This window comes from Bombus fervidus, chromosome 1 (assembly GCF_041682495.2).
Source record: "Bombus fervidus isolate BK054 chromosome 1, iyBomFerv1, whole genome shotgun sequence".
In the NCBI taxonomy this organism is placed as follows: Eukaryota; Metazoa; Arthropoda; class Insecta; order Hymenoptera; family Apidae; genus Bombus; species Bombus fervidus.
This window is the reverse complement of record NC_091517.1, coordinates 26,384,213-26,409,791: the sequence shown is the minus strand read 5'-3', so window position 1 is coordinate 26,409,791 and position 25,579 is coordinate 26,384,213. Positions and strand designations below refer to the sequence as shown.

The 25,579-nt window shown below is 37.1% G+C and overlaps 2 protein-coding genes across 5 annotated transcripts in view; both read left to right on the top strand.

The window, feature by feature from the left end:
• Positions 1–791: 791 nt before the first annotated feature.
• Positions 792–5,748, top strand: LOC139991455 (uncharacterized). Of its 4 annotated transcripts, none has more exons than XM_072011535.1 (3): positions 792–1,707; positions 2,134–3,314; positions 3,450–5,748. In XM_072011535.1, exons 2-3 carry the CDS (start codon positions 2,421–2,423, stop codon positions 5,433–5,435), a joined length of 2,880 nt encoding a protein of 959 aa, XP_071867636.1. In that variant the 5' UTR covers positions 792–1,707; positions 2,134–2,420; the 3' UTR covers positions 5,436–5,748. The 4 variants fall into 4 exon arrangements, with proteins under 4 accessions (XP_071867636.1, XP_071867628.1, XP_071867646.1 ...); XM_072011527.1 differs by having other exon boundaries at positions 792–1,711; XM_072011545.1 differs by lacking the exon at positions 792–1,707 and adding an exon at positions 1,720–1,838.
• Positions 5,749–10,317: 4,569 nt separating this feature from the next.
• The window catches only part of LOC139986447 (dynein axonemal heavy chain 1), a 54,033-nt gene continuing 38,771 nt past the window's right edge, over positions 10,318–25,579 (top strand). Inside the window, exons 1-21 of the mRNA XM_072001795.1 lie at positions 10,318–10,581; positions 10,865–11,194; positions 11,310–11,433; positions 11,861–12,031; positions 12,474–12,821; positions 13,637–13,912; positions 14,775–15,088; positions 15,971–16,439; positions 16,711–17,035; positions 17,329–17,460; positions 17,559–17,879; positions 18,009–18,186; positions 18,244–18,376; positions 18,449–18,994; positions 19,199–19,422; positions 19,564–19,806; positions 20,335–20,448; positions 20,574–20,829; positions 21,016–21,178; positions 21,297–21,407; positions 21,840–21,931. Of these exons, the coding sequence (XP_071857896.1) occupies positions 10,343–10,581; positions 10,865–11,194; positions 11,310–11,433; positions 11,861–12,031; positions 12,474–12,821; positions 13,637–13,912; positions 14,775–15,088; positions 15,971–16,439; positions 16,711–17,035; positions 17,329–17,460; positions 17,559–17,879; positions 18,009–18,186; positions 18,244–18,376; positions 18,449–18,994; positions 19,199–19,422; positions 19,564–19,806; positions 20,335–20,448; positions 20,574–20,829; positions 21,016–21,178; positions 21,297–21,407; positions 21,840–21,931 (5,109 nt within the window). The 5' untranslated portion in view covers positions 10,318–10,342. The remainder of the gene's footprint in view (positions 10,582–10,864; positions 11,195–11,309; positions 11,434–11,860; positions 12,032–12,473; positions 12,822–13,636; positions 13,913–14,774; positions 15,089–15,970; positions 16,440–16,710; positions 17,036–17,328; positions 17,461–17,558; positions 17,880–18,008; positions 18,187–18,243; positions 18,377–18,448; positions 18,995–19,198; positions 19,423–19,563; positions 19,807–20,334; positions 20,449–20,573; positions 20,830–21,015; positions 21,179–21,296; positions 21,408–21,839; positions 21,932–25,579) is intronic.

The window sequence follows — 25,579 nt, the reverse complement described above, 5'->3', positions numbered from 1 at the left end:
TAAGTATAATAAATATACGTTATATAACTTTCACGAGTTACGCATACATTATATGAAACTGTTGTCAGCTATTCTTCTATTAATGAAGTAATTTCAAATGATCATGGTATTAAGCCATTTGGAAATATGTAATTTAGTGTTATGATATTTTATTATATACTGACCAACTATTAAATTTAAATGTAAAAATCCTTTTATTACATGAACTTTGAAAATTTGAAAGTACCATACATGTAAATACATGTAATAAAAGTATGTACGCTGTAACGAATAAGTTAAAGTCTTTATTATGTTCCTACGTATTTAATTGCACCACGATATTTTTTTCCTCTCTGTTATAATCAAATATAAGAGGTAAAACTTTATATCCTTCGAAATTTAATATTTTTAGAAATTGTTATACCGTTTAGAATAAGCAATCAACTATTTAATGCGTATTTGAATTAATAGGGTCAAATATATTTTATATTTTCATGGATATAATTTCACATTCAAATTTGAAGTCATTTTATTCAAATAAAGTTAACTAAAGAATTGAGCGTGTACACTTAAGCCGGCTACACATGTAACTGCATGCTTGAGCGTTATTATACACGCACAAATTTATTATACAAGCATACCTGAATAGTGCCAGTGTACATGCTTGTTGAATTATGTCATCGACAGACGAGGTGAAGGCTGATTATACGTATAAACAAAACAGTTTCACCTGTTATCATGCCGAAGACGGAAGACCAAAAGTAATTATATTCATATCTTACCAACGTCCTAAACACACTGTCCTGCCGAAACACAATCAGCCGTTATATATGGTTAAATATAACAGCTTTCGGTTCGTTTTTATAGCTTTATATCTACGTCATGGAGTACAAGAAATGTAATTATGCCCTATTATCGAGTTCGATTAGTATTAACAAAATATATTGGTCTATCGAGCATCGGACCTCATCCCGCTACCATGATTCTCTGGCAAACTATAAATAAATTGACTCTTTACAGCCAGCTAGTTACGTCATTATCGAGTACAAGGTCGTAATAAAGCATATATTAAAATTTATGATTCCCACTTTACTTTGGTAAATTTACTTAATGCGTATGTATATCTAATACGATTGAATTTGCGGTGGTACGCGTTCTTCAATTCGCTAAATCTGATATGGTAAAAATGGTTCTTTTACTATCGTAAAGACACCATATCCAAGTATCCTTTCTTTTTCTCTGTTAGTATCGCATTCGCAATTACACATAGTACCATATAAATTCTTTAAATAAATATTTTCGTATAGACAATTTTAATATATGACGTTGTTTGATATAATCTGACGTATCTAACGTAAAATAATTATTAGGAAGTAGAGTAGATCAATTAATGGGAAATATATACAGCGCCATCTATTCTGTATGCTATACTATGATGCTGTACCGATTCTAAAGGGACGTATTGAAATGCTTGAAGAAGACATGCGAAGCCATGCTGGATTTTGTATAAAGTGGAGTGCTTGATAGTTATACTTGATGTCTTTTATACGAATATTTGTAATCGAATAAATAGAATTTTGGATTTTCGCCTATAATATATATAGTTCAATAGACAAAGAAGAGAAAGATGTGGTAAAGGAAGAATCGATTTTCGATAATTTATGATCTTTCTATGCGAAGACGGCCAGTTTATATTACTTTGACCCCAAACACGTAACTTAAAACTCTGTAGGTAATTTCTGTAAAGTTGGTAAATACTCGTTTTGTAATTATGTTATATGTAATTAATACACGATGCATTTGTATTGATGCATTGTATATATTGTAATTGAATATTATATTCTGAGGTTTATTTGCACGTATGTATTATATTGTATTGTTTTATTATTATATATATATATATATGTATGTGCGTCGATCGGAACACGAGTTACATATACATATACCGTACATTTCTAAGATGACGGAAAAAAATATATAAATATCTAATTTCAATTAATTTTGGATATAAAATGTAGAAATTAGCTGAAATTTAAAAGAATTACTATGCAAAATATCGTACGAATAGAACATTATTACTTTTAAAATGAACAATATATAGCATTTCAAAATTTATGTTGCATCTTAAATATCTAACTTTTTGTTTTGTTGCAGTGTCATAGAATGGAGATTATCTGTATTTTAGAAGAAAATCACGCTTGGACAAATCATTCGTAATGGTAAAAACGTGCCATGAAGTAATTGAAATATCGATTTAATATTGATATTTCCTAGTAGTTATTACTATTTGTCTACACATATGTAGAAATAGAAATTTATAACCATATGGGGTTGTGAATGAAAGAACTTTTCTCTCTCTTTCTCTCTCTCTCTTTCTCTCTATCTATATATATATATATTTAGATGCTAATCTTTATGTTTAAAACATATCGAATGTAATTATGTTTGATGATTGTACGGCTATTGCAAAAATGAATATGGATAAGACTAAAGAGAATTACGAGATGGATCAGAAATGCTTTATAGCATGGAGCCCTCTAGAAAAGAACGATTTCTCATTTAAACATAGATATGTAACGTGTAGTAGATCAGTTCCACATAAAAGCAAACGTCTTGTTAGGTACAGGCTGAGTCGATCCTTGAATTTTGATACAAGTGCCTGTAATTCCAATTCAGAAAACAGTCCTTTCGAGGAAGACAAACATTTATCTAGATCTGCTAAGATAATGAGAGCTTTAAATTTCAATAGTAGTCCTTCCTATTATGGAAAAACAAAAATCAAAAAGTCATTAAATTTTAATTTAACCCCTAGTCCAAAAAGTTTTAGGCACGCGAAGAAAGGTATAAGGAAATCTTTGAGTCTGAACTTTAATTCTCCTTTGTCTGTTCCTAATAAATTTTTGAGTCTCAATGACAATCCTAGCGACTCGGCAAATAGTAGTTTATTATTTTCATCTTCTGATTCTATCGACGAAAACCAAAATGAGACACCATTGCAACAAAGTACAAAGGAACACGAAATGCTGCATTACTCCACACCTAATGCGAAGTATACTAGAAAATTGTCACGCCATTCGACAAGTTTTACGCCGTTACTACGTAGTCGATTGAAAGAAACTATCGACAACATTGTTTATGTTGCTGCGACACCCAATTCGCAGTCATTAAAACGTGTCAAAGGCAGAACAAAATATACAAATAATATTACCATGAATACTTCAAGGAACCTTCTTCATGAATTTCACGATAAAGATGACAGTAGATCGTGCACACCTAAAAATCTAATTTGTATAGTTCCAGAAAGTATGAGTGCTATTAAAAGAAGTCACAAGAAGGTAAGGGAAGAGAATTCCTTTCTCTTAGTTAGTAGATTTTGTCTCTCTTAAGAATTAAAAGTAAATAGTTATATTGTTTGTGTATTAACTCGAAGTTATCATTAATATTGTACATTGTGATATTATTATACGCAGGAAAGATCATCAAGGCGCAGCGATGGCTATACAACGCAATTTACAAATAGTTTTGTAGAAAACGAGAGCGTACTTGAAGATAGATTTAGTCGATATAGTAAACAGAATGATCCGTTTCAAGATTCTAGATCGGATATAGAGCAATGTGCTAACGGAAGTTCTAATGAATTGGTGTTAAGCCACTCCGAAGATGATATGTCGGATACAGGTTCACTTTTTGACTACGCAGAAGAACAGAAGCATATTTTCAAGGAATGTAAAAAAGTATCCGAGTGGAAGTCGAATTATACTAGTGTTATACCCAAAATAGATAAATTCGATGGTATAGTAAAATCGGAGGAGAACGTAGACTGTTTTTCGAGAGCTGACACTTCTGATCGTAGCAATATCGATGCGAGTAATTCATGCGACGAAGATATCGATTTAGCTGACGGTGGTAGATCGGTAACACCGGAGCCAGTGAAAGAAACTGTATCGGAATCGCAAAAGTCCGTTACTCCTGAGAATCGTATCGATATTTTACAAACAATCGGTAAAGATTCCATAAAAAAGTCTCATAAAAAGATTAAAGATAATAATAAAAGGAGATTGTTTAGCCCAAAAGTTTTACAAGAGAAACTCGAAGCTACGGAAAAACAAGAGAATGCAAAATGTTTGGAAAACTTTGAACAGTATGAAAGTACAGAAGAAAATAAAGTAATATCCATAGAGGTGAATGATCCTGACGTGTCAAGAGACGAGCGATCATCTACTCCTGACAAGGTGAGTTCTAGCAGACTTTTATTGTCGCAATTTAGTTCTGTCAAAAAGTCCCATAAAAAGGACAAGCATAACAAAATATTACGTGGATTTTTAAAACGGCAAGAATACTTCAATAAAGATTTGGATTTAGTGACAAATAAGAAATACGAGCAACGAACATTTAACGATGAAATATCCGAATGTAAAAACAGCGTTGAAGATTTTCCTTCGGATTTAAATGTTGTTAGTAATATCGAGGATTCTACGTCTTTGGTGGCATCTGCCAGCTTAAGTTCTTCTCTGGATAAATTATCTCCAAGCAAAAGGAAGAAGCCGCAGAATATATCGCCGGATCGTGAGAAAAATACGTCGTATGATTTCGAACTACAAGAATTGGATGTACTGAAAGAGGAATTTAAAATTTTCACGCCTCTTAAAAGGAAAAGATCATTATTTGGATTTACAGTTGCTAAGGAATATACGCATGTTTACGATTTAGCATCGGAAAAAGACGAGCGTTCGGATGACACTATGGCGAGCATTAGCTTTTCACGGTGTTTAACACCTGTACTAAATTTTCCGAATAGTTGCGTAAAGTCAGAAGGAACAGATGATATAATAACAAAGTCCGATGACAATGTTGACAATGGCAATGTAGAGCAAGTGTACGATTCGAATTGCGATTCGAACGATGTAACGGGCAGATTGACTCCAAGAAATATGTCGACCACGGAATTGTATCCTAATCTGGATTCCATTAAAAAGTCTCACAAAAAGAATAAACGTGGAAACAGCTCACGAAAAAGTTTCAATGCAATGAAAAATAATCATTCCATAGACGAGAAACACGATACATCGTTAGAAAGTGTTGCGAGTGAAATGTATAATCCATTAGAATTTTCAAATGATCGTGTTATCGCGGATGATACGATAAACAAGCCGATTTACGACAAATCGGTCAATAAGATGGAAAATTTGACGAACCATACGACCGATGATAATCGGAATCGTCCAAGTACCAGCGCGGGAAATGTATCATCGACTGTGACACCACCGAATTATTTAAAGACGAAAGTTTATATGAAGTTGTTACAGGAAACTTCTATCAAGCGATCGCATAAAAAGAATCGAGATAAAAGGAAACAAGAATTGGTAGTCGATACGAACGAGTTGTCGGACGATGGATCGATATTTGGCGATGAAGAGAAGTCATGTTTTATCGAAGATAGATCCACGCATGATTAATAATAATCGAGTTGATGAAACAACGATTCTATACGATACGTTTTTAAAAGTACCCTACTGGTAAGTGCAGCTGTAACGCATTCATGCTTACGATCGCTACGTAACGTGTACGTTGAAACCAGCTTATAAACATTTTGTACAAGAAGCGTTTGAGAACCTTGCAGAATTATTTTTCTAACTAGAAAATGTACATTTAACTAAATCTTAAAACTTTATTCGGTTAATTCAATCATTATCTGTAATATGATCTTTGTTTTCCGTTCTATAAAAATTCTAGCGTGTAACATCGTACGAGCTGTATCCGGTACATCATCTTTACAATCAACGTTCTATGCACGTTCTATGTACACCGAGGATAGCAATATAGCGACTAGTTTTCGTACGACATCTTTTCGTTTGTGTCAACGAAATCTTTAGAAATAGATATATTAGAAGCGCTCGTGTGTTGCATCGTGGAATCGAACGCGTACAGTGTGTATGAGAAAAGTGTCAACCTATGATAATACTAAACAGCCGTGTTACACGTTTCAATATTATTATGTGAATTGAAATTGAATTATTTATATCGATTCTATGACTCTCTGTTTTCGAAATTTTACTTGCTTTTTATATGATTATCTATTCTAATATATCCTTTATTATTACATATATGTGTTTCTCGGATATGTTGTTAATAATGATATATGTATATGTAAAGTAATACAGCGTAGAAATAAGTAGGATCTCCTTCCTATCCTTGTTACTTGTTTCTCTAACATCTGCAACATTAGTCTAGTATAAATTTCGTTTATTTTCGTTAAATCGTTTATTCGATTCATCGATCCGGATAAATATGATATAGTATCTTGTAAAACGTCACATCTTATATTGACAATGCACGATATCAGTAATTGTTACAATATTTGCTTATGTTAAGAGTGCAAGACGATTTATTAATTAAAATTTATTAATTAAGCTAAGTACGACAGCTGTTATAACGACATCTCGAAATTGACATTAACACTAGTATATATATATATATATATTTCTTTCCTTTTCTCTGTTTCTTCTCTTTCTTGAATTTGTCATTTTTAGTTTTTCTTTCCTCGTTCGTGCTTTCCTTCCTTTCCCGTTTTAACAATCTTACTAATTTTAATCAAATACATCTTATTAACTGGTACTATTAGGTAATAATAACGAAAATGAAATAAAACTGATAAAGTAATAACAAATAGTAAAAATAACGGGGGGTAAACTCGAAAGATATTCATGTTTGTGGCAATATGCGCGTGCATTATGATACTGTGTATAGTACATATATGACGGTGATACAACGTAGAAACGAACATTGTGCATTAAGTTTAAGTTTCTCGCCTTGCATTCTCCCGTATAATGTCTTCCTTTTCGAATGTGTACACGCAACGTGAGAACGAGATATAAGATAGTATTAACCGTACTCGACGAGTAAATCTTCGAGTATAAATTAATATACGTGATTTGTACATGATAAAAGAACTGTAAAGGACGATGTTTAGCTTACTTAAGTAAGAATGTCATCTGCGTATGCACAAATTTGTTGACGTAAGATTTCTTTCAATTAGTATCAGCCGTTTTAATGAAAAAACCAACCGTATCGTACAAAGTTCGTGGAATTTGATACTTATTTCTTGAATTTTATTTCTATGAGATTTGAAGTAAATATCCGATAAACATCTGCATATAGCGTATAATTTCGAACCTTTGAATATATATATATATACACGCACGAGCAATGTAACCGACTTTTCGATTAGAAATAATAAACGACTGAATTGTTTACCGTTCGAACACCTTTGCGACGATAATCGTAAGTTATACGCCTATTTTCCGTTAAATTTTAATGGCAATTTATATGAATACGTAAGTTATGTTTATCTGCGCTTGGTATCTCAATGTTGAGTTATTTGATGATAAGGTGACTTTGATGTAATATCTCGAGTCAAGATTTTTTATAATCTCGCATTACAAATGAATTGTTTGAATATCACGTTAAAATTGAATGCAAAATTAATAAGAGTAATAACAATAAAATCTATAGTAAGTAATATCAGTGTTTTCTTTCGTTTTTCATCTCACAAAATAGATTAGCAATTGCTGTTGCAAGATTAATTTGCTTCCAGTTGAAATCTTAATCTGCCTGCTGGAGAAACCTTTAAGAAAAGTTTTAAAAGTTTCACCTTCGTTTACAGTTTACATCTATCTTGCAACATCGTTCGTCATTTTTCCCATTGTATTATCATCGAAATTTTCTTAAATGTCCTAAGATGAAAATTCGTTGCACCATTAACGTTGTTGATATTTTCGTGCGACACAATTATGTTAGAAATTTCAACCAAGTTAAACTCAACCGCTTAAAACGATTTACGCGATACTTTCAATCAGGCAATTTCTTTGCAGCATGGTATAGTAACGTTATCGTATTATCCATATGATTTACATCTTGTCAACCATCTGTAGTTAATAAATGAAAGTATTTAAAATAACAATTTTTATGCTTATTTACTTGTATTCGATGTTGCGTTCTTTTTCTATTGTACTTTATACTATTTAACGTGTCTCGTCGATAGATATTTTTATTCTCCTTTCTGGATGACAAATAATATTTCATTAATAAGCAGAACAACGATGAAAACAATTTCTTTCGCGATTTCTCAATTAAACGATAAGCTAGCTAAACTTATAGCTAGTCGAATATATTTGCGATCACGGCAACTCTGTTTTGACCATTTTCTAAAAATCATAATGTTACGGAGGCTGTGAATCGGACATGCCACTTGAGAATGCACGAAATCTCGAGAGCCCGTCTCTCCATCTCGGTTCAACGTTAACGCATACGCTGTTGCAACGGACGTAGAATTACAGGCAGAATTCGCTGTAGCGGTATCGGCGGTATTTTCCGAATATCTCGAAGATCAGGGTCGATCATAGGATCGATCATAGGGTCGATCATAGGGTCGAAATATATTCGAAAATCATCGAAATCGTCGAGGTAGTGATCTTTCGGTGACGACCGTTCGCTCAATTTTGCGATCAATGCGTCGAATATGAATCGATAACGAAGGAAGGATTGATAAAGGAGGCATCGCTGGATAATCATTGATAATGAAAAGAATTGTAAATGTAATTCGTAAGCGAGTTATGTACCGATAATGAGACGCACGTCCGTACCACTTAACTAACAATAAGAGTTAAGGTCGCGCGTGAGTGCCAGTCGGATGTTTCTTATACATTATATATATATATATATGTATTATGTATGTATACCCGGTGACATAGGTTAGCCGAAGGTGATGATTTTTGCCGATACGATGAGAAGTGATCTTTTCGTTATAACAGAATCGTATTTAATAATTTAAAGATTTGTATCGTAAGTCGACGCCTCCAACAATTTATTACAATAATCATTTTTACAATTTTTGTATTTTTTGATTTAGAAGTGTGTTAGCGCCGCTTTAAATATTAAATGCCAGTTGATGAGAAAAATTTTATACCGATCAACTGGAACGATCAACCATTCCAAAGGGGAAAGAACCGACGTACGTATAATATTTCAATTTGTAATAATTACATTTTTTATCCGGTAGGGTTTCGTCTATTCGAACCAGTGGGGGCGACGACTACTTACGTCCTTGCTGCTTATGATGTTTCGTTCATATAATATTTAGAGTAGTTCGTGTTTAGATAAACGAGTTCGAGAATGACCAGAAGTTTACTTAATCGAGTACGAAAGCGATTAAAGAACGAGTATGAAGCTTTGTTCGTTCAAACGGACTATGTACGATCATCTGTTTCGCATAATGTCAGTTTTATCCCGTATGTTTGGTCAATGATTTTATTCGCAAAGATAAATTTGACGAGTTATAGTTGAAATTTAACGAGTATAGTAATTACGATTTCTACAAATTGTTAACTACATATATATATATATCGAACATTCTTGAAATCAATAGTTAAAGAAAACATCGATGAGTGACATAATGGACAAGTTCACGCTGAAATCATATCTAAAGTGTGAAATTGAGGTTACCTATGTGGTGACTTTTAATGCCAACCGAGCAATACGCGATTTACTGTTCTAATATCTGAAAAGTTGACGTTGTTTACATAAGTTGTAACGTTAAAATTCGTTTCTTAAATGTAAAATAGATGATAACAAAGGTAAAACTATGGACGAACAGAATATTAAAAGAAGGGGTTATTACTCGGAAATCGTGACGGGTAGGTGACGCGATTAACGATTAATCGATGAAAATATTTGGAAAATTGAGTGAAAGTAATCAGGCGGTGCGTACAGGAACCGTGGAACACGCTGTGAAGCCGGAAGTGGTGCTTTTGGCGACTGCGCCAAGAAGAACGAAACTCGCCTGGCAAGTTTCCACCGAGCATCACAGTGCTCGAGTCGGACAATTACAGGATCAAGAAACGTATAATATCCTGGGCGAAGCTAAAAGATGGATGAGCTTTCCGGAAGATCGATCGATCGTAAGCAACAGAAACTACTAGGGGAGATTGCAGAGTGCTCGATAATGAATTATCGAGGTGTTAGCGAGATAAGACGAAAAAGTATTCGTTCGACGCTATATCGATAACAAAAATTCTTTGAAGTTCGAAGAAACGAATCTTGAGTTTCTTCGAAGGAGGAAATTACGCGGAACAGATAACATCTCTGTTAAGAAACGTAAAAAAATCATAAAAGTGAACAACACGGGAGCTAGATTCTAGAGGATCGATCCTCGTTGATGCGCTTCTCGTTATTTACATTTATATATTTGCATATTTTTTATCCTAACCGCTATTATCCTAGGCTCTAGTCGGTTAAAAGATAAACCAGCAAACAAACATTCGTGAAATAGACGTTTCCGGCGGAGACGTTTGTCCCGAAAGTACAAATGCAGCAAAATGTGGAGCCCAAGCGAATTCCACGAAACGTCGAGATGGAGAGGAGACGCAGATTGTACAGGAATTTGAAAATCCAGGATGTTTTGGAGGAAATTGGCGTTTCACCAAAGCAAATGTTACCTCCGTCCGCCACATTATCGCTACTAACTTACGAAGAGACACGCGGTTTGTTCGATACGACGCATTTTCTTCCTTTGGAAATTTTCGACGACGAAGAATACGACTGTAGGTGCGCTATTAGAAAAGTTTAATGCTTTTAACACGCTTTTAACGTGCTTTTAACGTGTTAAAGTTAAAATTACAATTTTAAATTAGATTATAGAATGTAAATTAAGTTTTTGCGTTGATCGGATATTCAAAGGCAGTTGTTTCGTACTTTTACGTTTTATTTATAAGATATAAGTAGGCAGAGGTAAAGGTAATATCGCAATATCTTGTAGAAAATATTAAAAATTAAATAAAAAATATCGATATGTTAGAAATGGAAAAGAAGAAAAATGAAATAATTGCAGGACGGTAGAAGATTGGTTGAATCTTGGGGTGATCGATGGAACGCATTATCCGCTACCGGCTACCGTTTTTGTGCCAAGATTCCGATCCGAGGACGAGATGTTTTCCCTCGAGGACAATCGGTTGAACAACCTGTTCGCTTGGACCAACGCTGCTGTTACTCATTACGATCGCGAGAGGAAATTGTGGACTGTGCTCACGCTTGACGGCAGAAAGCGCAAGTTTAAGATACCGAGGATTTATATTCGTCTGTTCGCCGAAGATCCAAGGATCTATGCGAAGAGAGTGGCGGCGGCCATTAAACACAGACGAATTGCCGAAGCTTCTATAAAGTACTGAGAATTTTTAATTTTTTATTTTTTATTAAAAATTTTCAATTTTCAACGATATACCATGTATCTGTCCGAGCCGTGAATACTTTTAACGCTATTGAACATGCTTACGTAGGTATCATTTTTATTTGGATTGTATGCTAATGGAAGGCATGAAAACGTTGAACGAAGAAGAAAAAGAAACGATCGTTCGTTTGGCTACGAATAATTCCGAACATAAGCACAAATACGTAATGTTGGTACGTAAAAGATTTCGATATACTTACGCAAAATATACAAGCAGTGGTATATACAACGTAATAATAATAATAAAAAAAAAGAAAAAAAAAAATCAAAAGTAACAAAGTTTAAAGTTAATATTTATACATTTAGTATAGACGATACCTTGTTTTTTCGCACATTTCCTTGGATTTTCTCCACGCTGTTTTTCCACATACCTACGTTACACGGTCGATATTAGCTTTAGCGAAAAACGTACACGTATGTTCGCAGCGATCGTACAAGAGATCCGTAATTCGAAATTTTGACGGATTTGATATTCCTAATATCGAACAGCTCGATTTTCTTCATCCACGTATTTCGCAAATAGACCGCGTACATTTCGTTTTCTAGGATATTTCCATCATATAGTTACCGCATTTGACGGTAATCGCTTCGTTTTTTTAGCTGATGGAGGAAATTTGTCTGGATTACCAGCGGACCATGTGCGATCTTACGTGGAGGCAGATGATACAGCGAAATCCGGAAATGTTTAAATTCGTCGCGTGGATGCCCGATATCGAGGCCACGAGGGTGCCAGAAAAGGGCAAGATCGATACAGGCATGACAAATTTTCTGGTAATATCACTTTGTCTATATTACTTTGATAATAATGTTCCTGTCGGAACTTTATTTTACCGATCTTCCTTTCAAACACGTTCCATGTCGAGTTAAGCCATCTACATAGGGAAAAAAAAAAAAAAAAAAAAATTTATTCTAATAAATAAACACTTATCGTAAGCTTAATTATCGATTGCCAATTATAATAATATCACGCTGGATGTATCACCGGTATTATTATCTCGGTATGATTATCTCCATAATCTTTGCGACATCGATTAAAAATAGTAATTGAAAGATGTAATTTATCGATTGATGCTTGTTTGCCGATGCCAATTTTCTATTCTCGTTTATAATTATAATAAAAAATTGTCTGGATCGTAAAGATCGCTAGAGAATATACATTTATCGAGTTCACAATTTCGAGTCTCAAGAATAAAAATAACGAATTTCGATTTAGAAAGTGAGGCAACGTACGCACTGGATAACGTTGTACGTTCACGAAGAAGTATACCAAGCTATGGCGTGCGTGATGGCGGAATGCGTGTACGTATCCTCTATGAATTTATTCGCTATTTCTTATGGCAAACAAACGAGACTGTTAGAGTTCGAGGATCTGCAAACCCAGGCCATCCTTACGGTTATTAAGTATTTGAAAGAGCCGTGGTTGGAAAAAATTACGCAGTCGGTTAGGATGTGCTTGAGGGATCTTGGAAAGGGTTGGTTTAATCTGGAACAGAAGAATCACAGGGTGTACGATGTGATGAAATTGAAACGTTTCATGAATCTCACCACTCTTTGTATGCAGGTACGTATTTAACAGGTGTAATCGGGCGGGAAGACAGAGCGAATAATGAAATTTTTCTATTATTTTGATTTTTTTCATTATTTATCGCAGGATAAAATTCTGGATAAAAAAGAACTTGTAGGTCTATATTAATCGATAATCATTTCGAAGGGTCTTTCAAGTCTACTATCCGTGACGAAAAAGATATTGATTGGCACATTAATAAATCGCCTTAGGTCTTACCCTGTGTATATGTACATACTATAATGATACGTTTCACGCGTGTATTTAATCTAGTTTGACACATTATTTAACACATACGCATAGTAAATGTACGCGCGTATACTATACGCACGACGAAGATAAGCATTATCATATTTTCGACTATAATTGTAAATTGATAAATTGCGACTATATTCCGAGAAGTTTGACAAATTGATACTGCGCTCTAACAACAGATATACGCGTAACGAGCAAGCATAAACACGCAAACACGCATAATTTTCTCAAATCGTAAATATCTAAACTGTAGGCTACTCTATCAAAAGCAAATAACGCTTGCCGTTTTTTATGCCAAATATTTATACGATCGTTCGATGTAATACGTAAAGTATGTACACGTACGAGGGAGGATAAGCTACGGTAAAAACATTTTTTTACTTAAAACGATGCTATTATGCCGCTATGTCTTTATACACACGCATAGAGAAATACACGAGAAAGTTATGTAAATGTGTTTCTTTACTTTTTTCACACATTTCTATCCATCGTATCATATTCATTTTGTACACAGGTATTATCGTAAGTTTTATAAGCTAATATCGGACTGTAACTAGTATGCGTTGCGTGTTCTGGTGGAAAATTCGATCAAATTATACGGAGAGATCTTGGAAAGACCAGCGTTGTGCGTGTTGGACGTGGAGGAGTCATTCGTTTGGGGAGACGATCTCATTGATACCCGATTTAAGCCTGCTGTCAATCCCATCTTCCTCGTTGATCTTCAAATGGATGAACAGAAAGCGTATTACACGACAGATCCGGACAAATTTGCAGTAGGTGCATTTCCGTTCTATCGCTCGGACGACATCGCTTTTCATTCGATAAAGATAGATGTTTAAAACACGAACGAAATGTATCACGATGCGGTCAGATAGTCGCGACTTTCCTTTTCCTTTTTCTTTGAAATTGTTTACTTTAAACGTTCCTTTAAATGTTCTTGCTACGAATATTTACGTTTGTTCTGTCCTCTGTGACTTAAATGGTATAGATTATAGATTACTATAGACTATACATAGATATATCTATGTCAAAGCAAACTGACTTTGTTCGACGAATAATGCTTCGTTTGCGTATTATATTTCTCTCTATCTGGGAGGAGCGAGCCGCTGCCTAAAACTTTAAACTTAACTTTTGAAAGTTTGTCACCTGTATCTGCTATATGTCTGTAGTATATAGTATGGTATGCTACAGTATACAGCTATGCTATATATATATATATATAGTGGAACGCGTTTTAGTACATTATTTAGCGTATTAAATAATATATCCTGTTGTTGTCGTACGTATATCGTACGTATAATATACGAAATATTAAATTCTATCGAATTTGAAGACGATAAATTCTTGAAATTATCTTAATCGTGAAATTTCAATCGGCAACTTATTAGACAACTTTATTAAGGCGTAATACGAAAAATTTGAAAAGTGAAAGTCTAAACAATTCTGCAAAATTAAATTAAGAAAGCTAGAATACTTTTTATAGTATGTGAAAGGAACCAACGTACTCGATCGATGCGTAGGAAGCGTCGTTTTTCTCGAACGAATCCGTCATACTTTTCGACGCTGTTTGGAATTTATCGGGTTATATAATAACAAGTACTTGTTATATTTTAAGTTTAAGACGATCGATCGCTCTCGGTCGGTATTACACTGTCAGTTTGGAAAAATGACATTTTCTACGCGTCGAGTTAACGATTTTTACTTATCGAGGTTTTTCTTTGTTTAACGTTTAACGTGGATCGTTCGAAGGAAAGCATCGTCGCTTTGTACGACAACGCGCTCGCCGCTTGCCATCAAATCAGGCAACTACATCCCTTTCTACTCACAAAGTTGAAGTTCCCAGCTGACCTTTTTCTAAGTTCCGTTGGTTTACTCGAAGACGAGGTATGCAAAGTTCGCGACCGATTGACTATAGCTTACAAAAAATCAACAATACCGTTAAGAGCGTACGCGAAGGAATACAGCCGATATCAGTCGTTCTTCAATCTCGACATCCCGCAGTACATCGAGTGAGTATTCGGTGATCAAAGTTTTTCAATTTCGCGCAATAAAGTTCAAATATGATGTAACATTTTCTTAGAACGTTTACCGAATTACGGTTACTCGATCGAGTTACGCACACGCTTTCGAACGATACAAAAATTTCGTTTAAAATCGTGTTCATCTGGATTATCCGATCGGAATCTGATTAGAACTCTGCTAATGTTATTCTAGTTAACATTGCGTAGACAATTCTCTCTATTTCTTTATTTTCTAATGTTTAAACGAACATTACGTTCGAGTATATCGTTTCGAATGGTTCGACGATTTGTTATAAAATCACCTGCAGTTTGGCCATTCGAATATTTCATCGGAATTTCGTTAGAACGATCTCGATTGAAATTTCGTGAATTTCATCCTACTTGAAACTTGAAACTCGAAACTTGAAACTTGAAGCTCGAAACTCGAAACTTGAAACTTGTAACAACGCTTGCGATCGTTTCTTGATTTCAAGCGCGATCTTAATAGAAATTGTCGTTAAATACCGTTCCGTTGAGTCACGTTCGATGATACTTTCGTGATAATTAATCAATCATCTTTTAGTTTATATCTAGTATAGATATAATGAAATAAACGAAATTGAACGCGTATTTATTTAAAATTTCATATAATAGACGGATGAATTGTTATGAAATTATAAATTATGGTTTGGTGGTGAACCGGAAAGGTGACGAAGAAAGTCTATCGTTCTGATAAAGTAAAGTATAGAAACGCGGTATTGGATAGAGATGAGAAACGGATCGAGAACGGTGCTCGGTTTCGCGCAAGTTTCTATCGGAATCGAACGCGTACTACGTTTTCGGCGAAAAGAACGATTGGCGCGTGATAATAATCTTATATGGACGTTGAAGGGCGTACAAGCAGGAGGAGCTTAGCACGGCGGAGATAAAGGAGGAAATTGCGTTTCATATGACGATGGAAGAGAATCTGCAAGCGACTTTACCCAATACCATTGCCATCGGTCCGTTTCTAGCGAACGTTCACCCTTTGAAGGATTTACTGATGCGAAAACGGCACAAGTGTGCCACGGAATTGCTCGTTATGTTGACGGAGAAGTTACGAACGGATGTCGACGATATCTTGGAAGAATACACGCAGATAAGATACAAATTGAGGGAAGTGCCGCAGAGTATCGAGCATATATTCGAGATACGCGACTGGATGGAAACTATACCGCTTCGAGTGCAGAATCTCGAAGAGAGGATGGACGTATTGAAGTTGGATTTCGATATTCTCGACGGATTTCTATGGAACATATCCGACGAAGACTTCCATGCCAAGTGGGAGGTGATCGGTTGCCCTGCTCAAATTGAGAATGAGGTGATGAAAATCTTCGTATCGATCGGTTAGAGATTAGCGTAGAAAACGATCGTAGGATCGTGTCTAGGCAGGACTGTTTACTCGTTATAAGTTTCAATGGAGTTACAGAGATGATTCGGTTCAGCTACTACCTGTATGGTAAATATATATACGTTGGTTGGAAATGTTTTTTCAACCGACGATTATAAACGAGACACGTTTAATTAGACACGGTGTAAATTCTGAATAAACGTAAATTCTGATTGGCGTTTATTTGAAAAAATTCAAGCAGGTGCGAGAAACGAACGAACGGCTGATGGAAGAGCAGGAAAAGTTCTACAAGATCCAACTGCAGGACGAGGTTCTATTGCAAGAGAGAATAGACACTCTGGTTAGCAACGTGGCAAACATCGCTCTTCAAACGGACATCAATCGTATACACGAGACTGCGCTCGATGTGAAACGAATTTGGAAAAGCATGGTCGACTGTCGGGAGATGGGTTTATTGCTGAACGAACGGCAAAAGCTGTTCGACATGAAAGTGGTGCCTTTCGATCATTTGCACAAGTTGATGCGCGACTTCGAACCTTACAGAAGCTTGTGGGTCACCGCTTCAGGCAAGTATGCAATCGCGAATCACGATAGCGGTCGACTATTCGACCGCTGTGCATAGAGAGTCGGTAAAGGAAGTAAGAAAGTTTGATCGAAACGGTGCTAGCTAGCTGTTCTTGAAAATATGAAATTACTTATCGTTTCGCGATTCCTCCTGCCTTTTCCCTACCGAAAATATAACGGCCAGCCTGTCCGAGAGCTACTTTTACCTGCTACTCTAAAAACTTTTACCTTCGAATTAGCGTTGCCTCTGTCGAAAGTAAATTTCGTAAGTTCGACATGGTCTCGTAATTCGTAGATTGGCTTAAATGGTACGACATATGGATGGACAATCCGCTGATGAACGTCGATGGCACTCAGATCGACGTTCTAGTTGCCGATATGCATCGGGCAATGACTCGCGCGATTCGAACGTTTCAAGAATTTCCAAGTAGGTTCGAAGAATTTGCTAGAAAATTAGCATCGGTTTTCGCTTTTTCACTTGGAAAAGAAAAGTACCGCTTTCAAGTAATTTTCATTTTAAAATAGAGGTGCAAGCGATCGCAATTGCTATAAGGCAACAAATAGACGAGTTCAAGCCTTACATCAGTCTCATACAAGCTCTTCGAGATCCGGGAATGAAGGATCGCCACTTCGAGCAACTGAGCGCGCAAACTGGCATACAGATGGCGCTCAAGCCAAGCATAACGTTTAAATCGCTGTTAATGCTCGGTATCGAGGAGTTTGAAGAATTGGTAAAGACTGTCGCCGACACAGCAGCCAAAGAATACGCCACGGAACGGACGTTGAACAAAATGATCGAAGAATGGGAAACGATCGTTATGGAGATACTTGCGTATAAAACCACTGGTTAGTACGTTTCTTTCTTTTGGTATTCGTTACCGCGTATCTAGTATACAGGTATAAAGTAGAATTTTATCGAGATTTCGTTTGATCGATGACGACACGTTGATCCGTTTATCTATCCGCCACGTATAGGAACGTATATAATAAAGGTGGCAGAGGAAATTACGATGCTACTAGAGAACCATATACTCGGCGTACAGCAGCTGGCGTTCAGCCCGTTGAAGACCGTTTTCGAGGACGAGATTACCGAATGGGAGTATAAATTAAAGTTGACGGAGCAAGTGCTGAGTTTATGGATCGAAGTACAAAGGTAGGAGGGATCGAGCGATTATCGTTTGTTCAACGATAACAACGTGCTCGATTACAGAGATTGGATGTATCTGGAGCCGATATTTACTTCGGAGGACATTAAGGTTCAGCTGCCGGTGGAGACTAGAAAGTACAATGCGATGGAACGCAACTGGAGACGGATCATGAAGAACGCCTATGAAAATCCCTATGTAATATCAACTTTAAGAACGTTTCGTTTCTCGAAAGTTTCTCTTCGAGCTAAAAGCTAAAAATCGTGACAGGTTATCAAAATATGCCCCGACATCAATCTACTGGAGAGCCTTCAAGAGTGCCAAAGTTTGCTGGAAGTAGTGCAGAAAGGTCTATCGAACTACTTGGAAATGAAACGACGAATTTTTCCTCGATTCTACTTTCTCAGCGACGAGGAACTTTTGGAGATCCTGGCCCAAGCGAAGTACGTGCAAGCGGTGCAACCGCACCTTAGAAAGTGTTTCGAGAACATTCAAGAAGTGAAGTTCGAAGAGGATCTACAGATCACTCGGATGTACTCTGCCGAGAGGGAGGAAGTGTTGCTCGATCCACCGATGTACCCGTTGAGGAGCGTGGAGTATTGGCTGGGCGATCTGGAGACGGTGATGCGCACCACTATCAGAAATATCATTGGAACAGCTCTGCTGGTTATCGATGTGATTCCAAGAAAAGCTTGGGTGTACATGTGGCCGGGACAAGTGACTCTCTGTTGCGGTCAAACTTATTGGACCGCGCAAGTGGAAAACGGCATCCGTACCAAAACTCTCTCCGATTACTATCACCGACTGTTGGCACACGTAAGACACAGAGTCGCCGAGAATGAAAGTATAATAATAAGTACTTGGCCACGTTTCCTTGGATCATACGCGATTATATATAATATAAAATATACGTATGACGATACGTCGTTCGTTTTATTTCTCGCCGTTTATCGAGATCTTGCCGTAAACAACGAATAATTGAAACGAAACGAATACGATCGAATAGAATTTATCCTACAGATGGAGGATCTACGCGAATTGGTGCGGAGTCCACAAACGGAAATTCAAAGATTAATGCTGGAAGCGGTAATCACTATCGAGGTGCACGCGCGCGATGTACTGTACAAGTTGTTACAGGAGAAAGTATCGAACGTGAACGATTTCGATTGGATATCACAGCTTCGCTACTACTGGGTGGATGGCGAGCTAAAAGTGCGCGCTGTGAATGCGGAATTTCCATACGGGTAAACTGTAAACTTTGACCAACTAACTGGAACATTTTTCAATTTTTATTTCAAATTTTACTTCCTACAAACCCCTCTCTCTCTCTCTCTCTACCTTACCACTGAACCTAATCGTTATTATTTATTGGAATTTGATCGAAGATACGAATATCTGGGTAACACTGGAAGACTCGTCATCACTCCTCTGACTGATCGATGTTACTTGACGCTAACTGGGGCGTTGCACTTGAAATTCGGCGGTGCGCCAGCTGGCCCCGCCGGAACCGGCAAAACGGAAACCACCAAGGACCTCGCCAAAGCGTTCGCCATACAGTGTGTAGTGTTCAATTGTTCCGATCAGTTGGACTTTATGTCGATGGGAAAGTTCTTCAAAGGTCTCGCGAGGTAATCTCTGATTCGTCCGACCTTTTCGTTACGTTGTTCTTCCGGTTTCTCCCTTTTCCCCGCTTTTCGCCTCTTTCGACTTTCTTCGCGTGTCACGTATCGTAGTATCGTCGATAGGTTCGAGTAGGTGCGTCTACCTGTATGTTGAAATTACAAATGCCATCGTACGTTCAACGATAAATTAATATTTCCACGTTATCGCCAATACAGATTAGTATCTACCGGTGTTATTGTAAATTAAAAATACGTTGAAAATCGAAGACGGTATCTTCGTTTCGTACGTTAACCCCGTCGCACGCGATCACGCTGATACTCTAATTAATTTTATAAATTGAATTTAAATTTAATTAAACGCCAATTTCATTTCATCGGATTCGATTCGCGAAGATGTTTGCGCGATGAACGTTGAATTCGAGTAATTTCTGCGAAACCATTTTTAACCATTTCGTTTATCCATTTTAATTATTGTTCATTATCTCGACAAAAATCTGCCATTTGTTCGTTTTATCCGGAATATAACCACCGCAGTGCAGGCGCATGGGCATGTTTCGATGAATTCAACAGAATAGATATCGAGGTGCTGTCCGTGATTGCCCAGCAGATCATGACGATCCAGCAAGCGCAACAAATGCGAATGGACACGTGAGTCTATGATATCAGCCACAACCGACACGAATTTTCCTTCGTATAGCTTTAAATGGATAATACCGATTTACGAGTGTGGCTTTCGTTTCGACGAACGTTGCAGCACACGTTATATTTTTCAGATTTATCTTCGAAGGGGATGAAATCGTACTAAAGACATCGTGCGCGGTATTCATCACTATGAATCCTGGTTACGCGGGTAGGACGGAATTACCGGACAACTTGAAAGCCTTGTTCCGTCCTGTGGCTATGATGGTACCAGACTATTCGCTCATCGCTGAAATTTCATTATTTTCGTACGGTTTTTCCGAGGCGAAAGTTTTGGCCGGCAAGATAACGACTACGTTTAAATTGAGCTCGGAACAATTGAGCACACAGGTACGATATTCTCGTTATGTTTAACGCGTCACAATTTAATTACACCTATTTAATTATCAAACAATTATTCGTTTTCATTTATTTTTACTACTATTTTACTTTCTCAACTTAGTTCCACTTAGTTCTCAACTTAGTACAGTTGGAAAGTTAAAGATTTGCGTTTGAGAAATAAATATTTTTACCAAGGATCATTATGATTTCGGAATGCGAGCGGTGAAGACGGTCATCGCTGTGGCGGGAAATTTAAAAAGGGAACAGAAAGATTTAAACGAACAGCAGATCTGTTTACGTGCTTTGCGAGACGTGAACGTACCCAAATTCTTAAAAGATGATTTGACGCTGTTCAACGGTAATTTGCTCTAATTTCTTTCTCTTTCGCGAGTTCTCCAAAATCTCTCACGCTGTAATATTACAATTTTTTCTATGCTCAATTTTCACGATACCACGTATCTCCTTCGTTTAATTAGGTATCGTGTCTGATTTATTTCCACGTTTGGAGGAGAAACACGTAGACTACGGAGTATTGGAAACACAAATTCGTGCAGCGATTACGAGAATGGGTCTAGAAGAAGTTAACGGTATGCTGAATATGTACATGTTTCGTTTCGTTAGTTTCGGATCTATAGATCCGAATCGGATAGATTTATTCTAGCTATCTATTCGAAATTGTTGAAAATTTTATTTTTCGTTTCGCTAAACTCTGTCGATCGTTATTACGTTACCGTTACGTTATACGTTATTACGTTACCGTTACGTTATACGTTATTACGTTAATCGTTGTTAAATTTGACAATCGAGAACTACGGAACAGTGTACCGTAGAGCTTGAATTTTACTAAATAATTCAGTCATCCAAATAACTTGAAGTTGATCGAAATCGAAATTCAAAGTTGGACCACACGTTTTCCCATAATAGCCGAATCTTTTGATAAAAGATCCGGCTTAGATAGAATTCCGTGTTCGAACGTGATACAAGGTGATGATCGAAACGGTCGACGTCTTTGATCGTAGAGTTCGTGAAGAAAGTTATCCAATTGTACGAGACGACCGTGGTGCGGCACGGATTAATGCTGGTTGGTCCAACCGGGTCGGGCAAGACAAGGGTAAGTGTTTATCTAAACTCGCAAGAACTTTTCCACTCTGTTTCCCAACTTTACGTTACAAAGATGTTGGTATTCTTGTATAGATACGAACTCCGTGATCGAATATTCCTATTTACAAGGATACTTTTCATTCGATTCGACTGCTCTTTTTACATCCGCGTCGATTAAATTCGATTAAATAAACACGAAGTATGCCATTTAATCCGTTAAACGTTTCAAAGTCATCGCCGGTAAATCCAAGTTAAATCATAACACGCAACCGTAACAACGTGTTCCGTTGGAACATATATATGGAATATAAAGATTAAACGAATTTGTCTCTGTATTTGCTCGTTTTTTCTATCCTTTGTATCGTAGGAAGGATATCGTTACGAACTTACGAAGGAAAAAGTTGTGTCGTTCGATTACGCTTTTCAAATATCTCCGTACTCGGATATTTTTCCAAACTTGTTGTAACATTTAGACAAACTCGCACGTTTCGTTCGCGTCTTCTTCGTCGGACGTTCATTTTTCACCAATGAACGATGGTAAAGCGATGTCGGCCGGTGATCGGTGTGCGACTTTCGCACCAAGTCGCTTGACACTGAACGAATTACGGGTAGATTCGATCGTGCACAGGTGATGCACAGTTGCGTTAATAAAGGGCTGTTGTCGAAACAGTAGGCGAAAGGCAAATCGATAGTTTGAGGCGGTGTTGTCGATTAGTCGGCATTGTTCGCGGTGAACGTGACCGTTGTTCATTGAAACGATGAAAATGTGATTAAGCTGATTACGGCAGCTGGTGATTTTACGTTTGCATCATGGTTCGTCTAATATCCGGTACGATCGAACGATCGATCCCCTATTTCGTTTAGGATAATAGAGGTGGTTGAACTGATTATAACATTGGATTAACAGGTTACGATATACGCTTTATTCCAACAACTTGTAGACACGGACAGTTACGCTCGGTGTGTATAGCGTGTATAGCGTGTATAGCGTGTATATAAGTTAAACAGATGACTGATCTAAGAGTGAAAAACCAGGGAAGTTCGGTGACCATGCTGTCACAGAGGAAAACTATTGCTGGGTATTGGTCGTCCCACCGCCGATCGCTTGCGAGTGGAAATGACCGTCGAACATAGGAAAAACCCGACCTTCCCATTTTTTACCTGACGGAGCAATAACCATAAGGAACGTCTCGACTTGGATACGTTTTATAACAATTAAGGATTATCGCGGCCCGATTAATTATATTTGCACAGCTAGTGGCCGCCTCGACCGAGTTACGTAAAGAGTCACCGGACGTAACAACGACGTATATCCGCGGTTTCTCGGATAGCGTGACGCGCATTGCGCGTTGATGTTAAGATATAACATCCGAGAGCGTTGTTGTAAAAAGTTTGCGTTTTCCTCTTGAAAAATCATTCAGAAAATCAGAGTAAAGCGACTCTGTCTCTTTTGGTACGTCGTAAATATAATAAAGATAGGTCAAAGGAACAAAACAGTTAGTTAAATCAGCGTTCGAAGAACCATGTAATTTGAATTTTTGTCTTTGTAGTATGTAGCTATTTTTTGATATCACGACACGTATATCGGGACACGTTTCAGTTTTCGGTAAGTCGTATCTAGCGATATTACATCGGGCTATCGATTACGCGAGACTCGCCCTCTCGAACAAGCTACGTATAATACGGCTTTGATCCCAGCGCGGATTTCTCTCAAAGTCCAAAGATTAGTTGGGATTTTCTCGCGCGATCCACTCGACTGCACTGTCACGTATTCGACCAACTTTCGCCACCGGTTTGCCAACGTGGGCGGGGAAAGTCGATAGTCGTTGATCTGTCTCGTTTCGTTATTCCTTCGCCGTAAGAATCTTTAGACGCGTCGATCTTTCGGATGGGTAGACTTACTTACGAGGCGTGTAAGGCGTTCTTAGTAAGGCGTAAGGCGCACGGGAATTTGGATAGATACGGTGGGTGCGCGACGCGAAAGGAAAGATAGATGGAAAAATTTGACAAGAATCTTTTTAGTAGAATTTGTAGAAGATGATTGAAAACGAGGATGTGTATATGAGGTTTAAGCGTCGTTGAACTTGCTTGTAATATCGTTATCGCGTTGAACTTGTAACAACTTTCCTTCCTTATCTTTATGTTTCCCTTGAAACATTATTTTATATGGAACGATATTTCCCATTACATCGCGTAAATATCGACTGAAAATTAACGTTGTTATAATTGTATCGATTAATTTCAATTAATTATTCGATTTATCTCGAAATAGAAGAATCGTAATTAATCACGTTGAAGAAGATTTTGTAGGAATTTTCGCTACCGAAAAACGGTTTGTTCGAACAATTCGGGACACGAGCTGCGTTCCAAGTTCGAAGATTCGATAATCTCAAGAAATTTCGATTCTCTGAAGCTTGCCGATTCTATGGAATTCCGTGGCCGAAGTTGCCTGTTGGCCGATTTCCATATCCTTGAAATATGTTGTCAGCACGATCCCAACGACTTTTTCTCGTTTCCAAATCAATGAATAAAATCGTTGTTATTCTCGTACCATCGTTTTACGCTATTAGATTACCACCATCACCGTCGTATTTAACATATTGAAAGGAATGCTGTTGAAACTCGGGAAGAAGAGGCGATGCATGGACAGCTTCGCGCGGAATGTACTATACGTACGTACGTCGTATGTATGCGAGAGGAGAGTTGCGCAGAACGAGATCGGCTAACAGGTAACTATCTGGCAAATTGGCCGCTTTCTGTAAAGAACAAAGATACTATATGGAATTGCATTTGTTACGTACGACGTATGTGGAACGAGGTTCTCATGGAACGAGGTAATTAAAATAGATCAGTTTCAATTTTTTCAGTGTCTTAGGTATATTTAAAAATATTTACCTTATATATAAATTATACGGTTAGTCGTTAGTCGAGATATTTACAGTAGCGATTCCTTTTACGCTAATTATCGGTAAACGCGCTGTTCCTTGGAAATCCAGCCTTCGAGCAACGCGAAAACGATTTCTACGACTCGATATAAACAATAAAACAATTACCTACGTATTTCGCTGTTTATACGTATATAATTCGCATAATTCGCATAAAAAACGGTGTTTGGAAGATGATACAAATATTTTTTCGGTTTTATGTTTTCATTATCGTAGGCAATTTTGTATAAGCGAATTCGTCTCGTATCTTTGAGACATCCTACACGCACGAAATATCTATGGATATGGAATAAAAAAAAGTTGAAAAATTCAATTTGCGTCGACTTTCTTTACGTTTACGATACGCAAGTATCGAAGGAATCTTAGTTAGGAAGGTAATACAATAGGATGTAAAAGCGAAAACGCGGATTTCCCAGTTTTCTCAACGACTCTACACGATACAGCGAGTGCAAGAATTCCCTCGAGATAGACATCGACGTTGTTCGTAATAATAATGTTTACAAAGCTTTTTCTTTCCAATTACCTAGCGAACGATCGATTATATCGGAGTAATCTTTTCGTTTAGTAACCCGACTCGCCGCGTTCACGTATCGATTACGCCGAGTTTTACTCTATCGGTAATTAGGTAATTAGGTAATTAGGTAATTAGGTAATTAGGTAGCCATTGAATTTTAAACGCTCGACAGTTTTCAAGTTTCAGACAGAGACAAATA

Bases quoted from the DNA above. Each gene is read 5' to 3' on its own strand.
- LOC139991455 (XM_072011535.1), top strand. From the start codon at position 2,421: ATGTTTGATGATTGTACGGCTATTGCAAAAATGAATATGGATAAGACT. The intron at 3,315-3,449 runs GTAAGGGAAGAG...TATTATACGCAG, and splicing joins TTAAAAGAAGTCACAAGAAG to GAAAGATCATCAAGGCGCAG.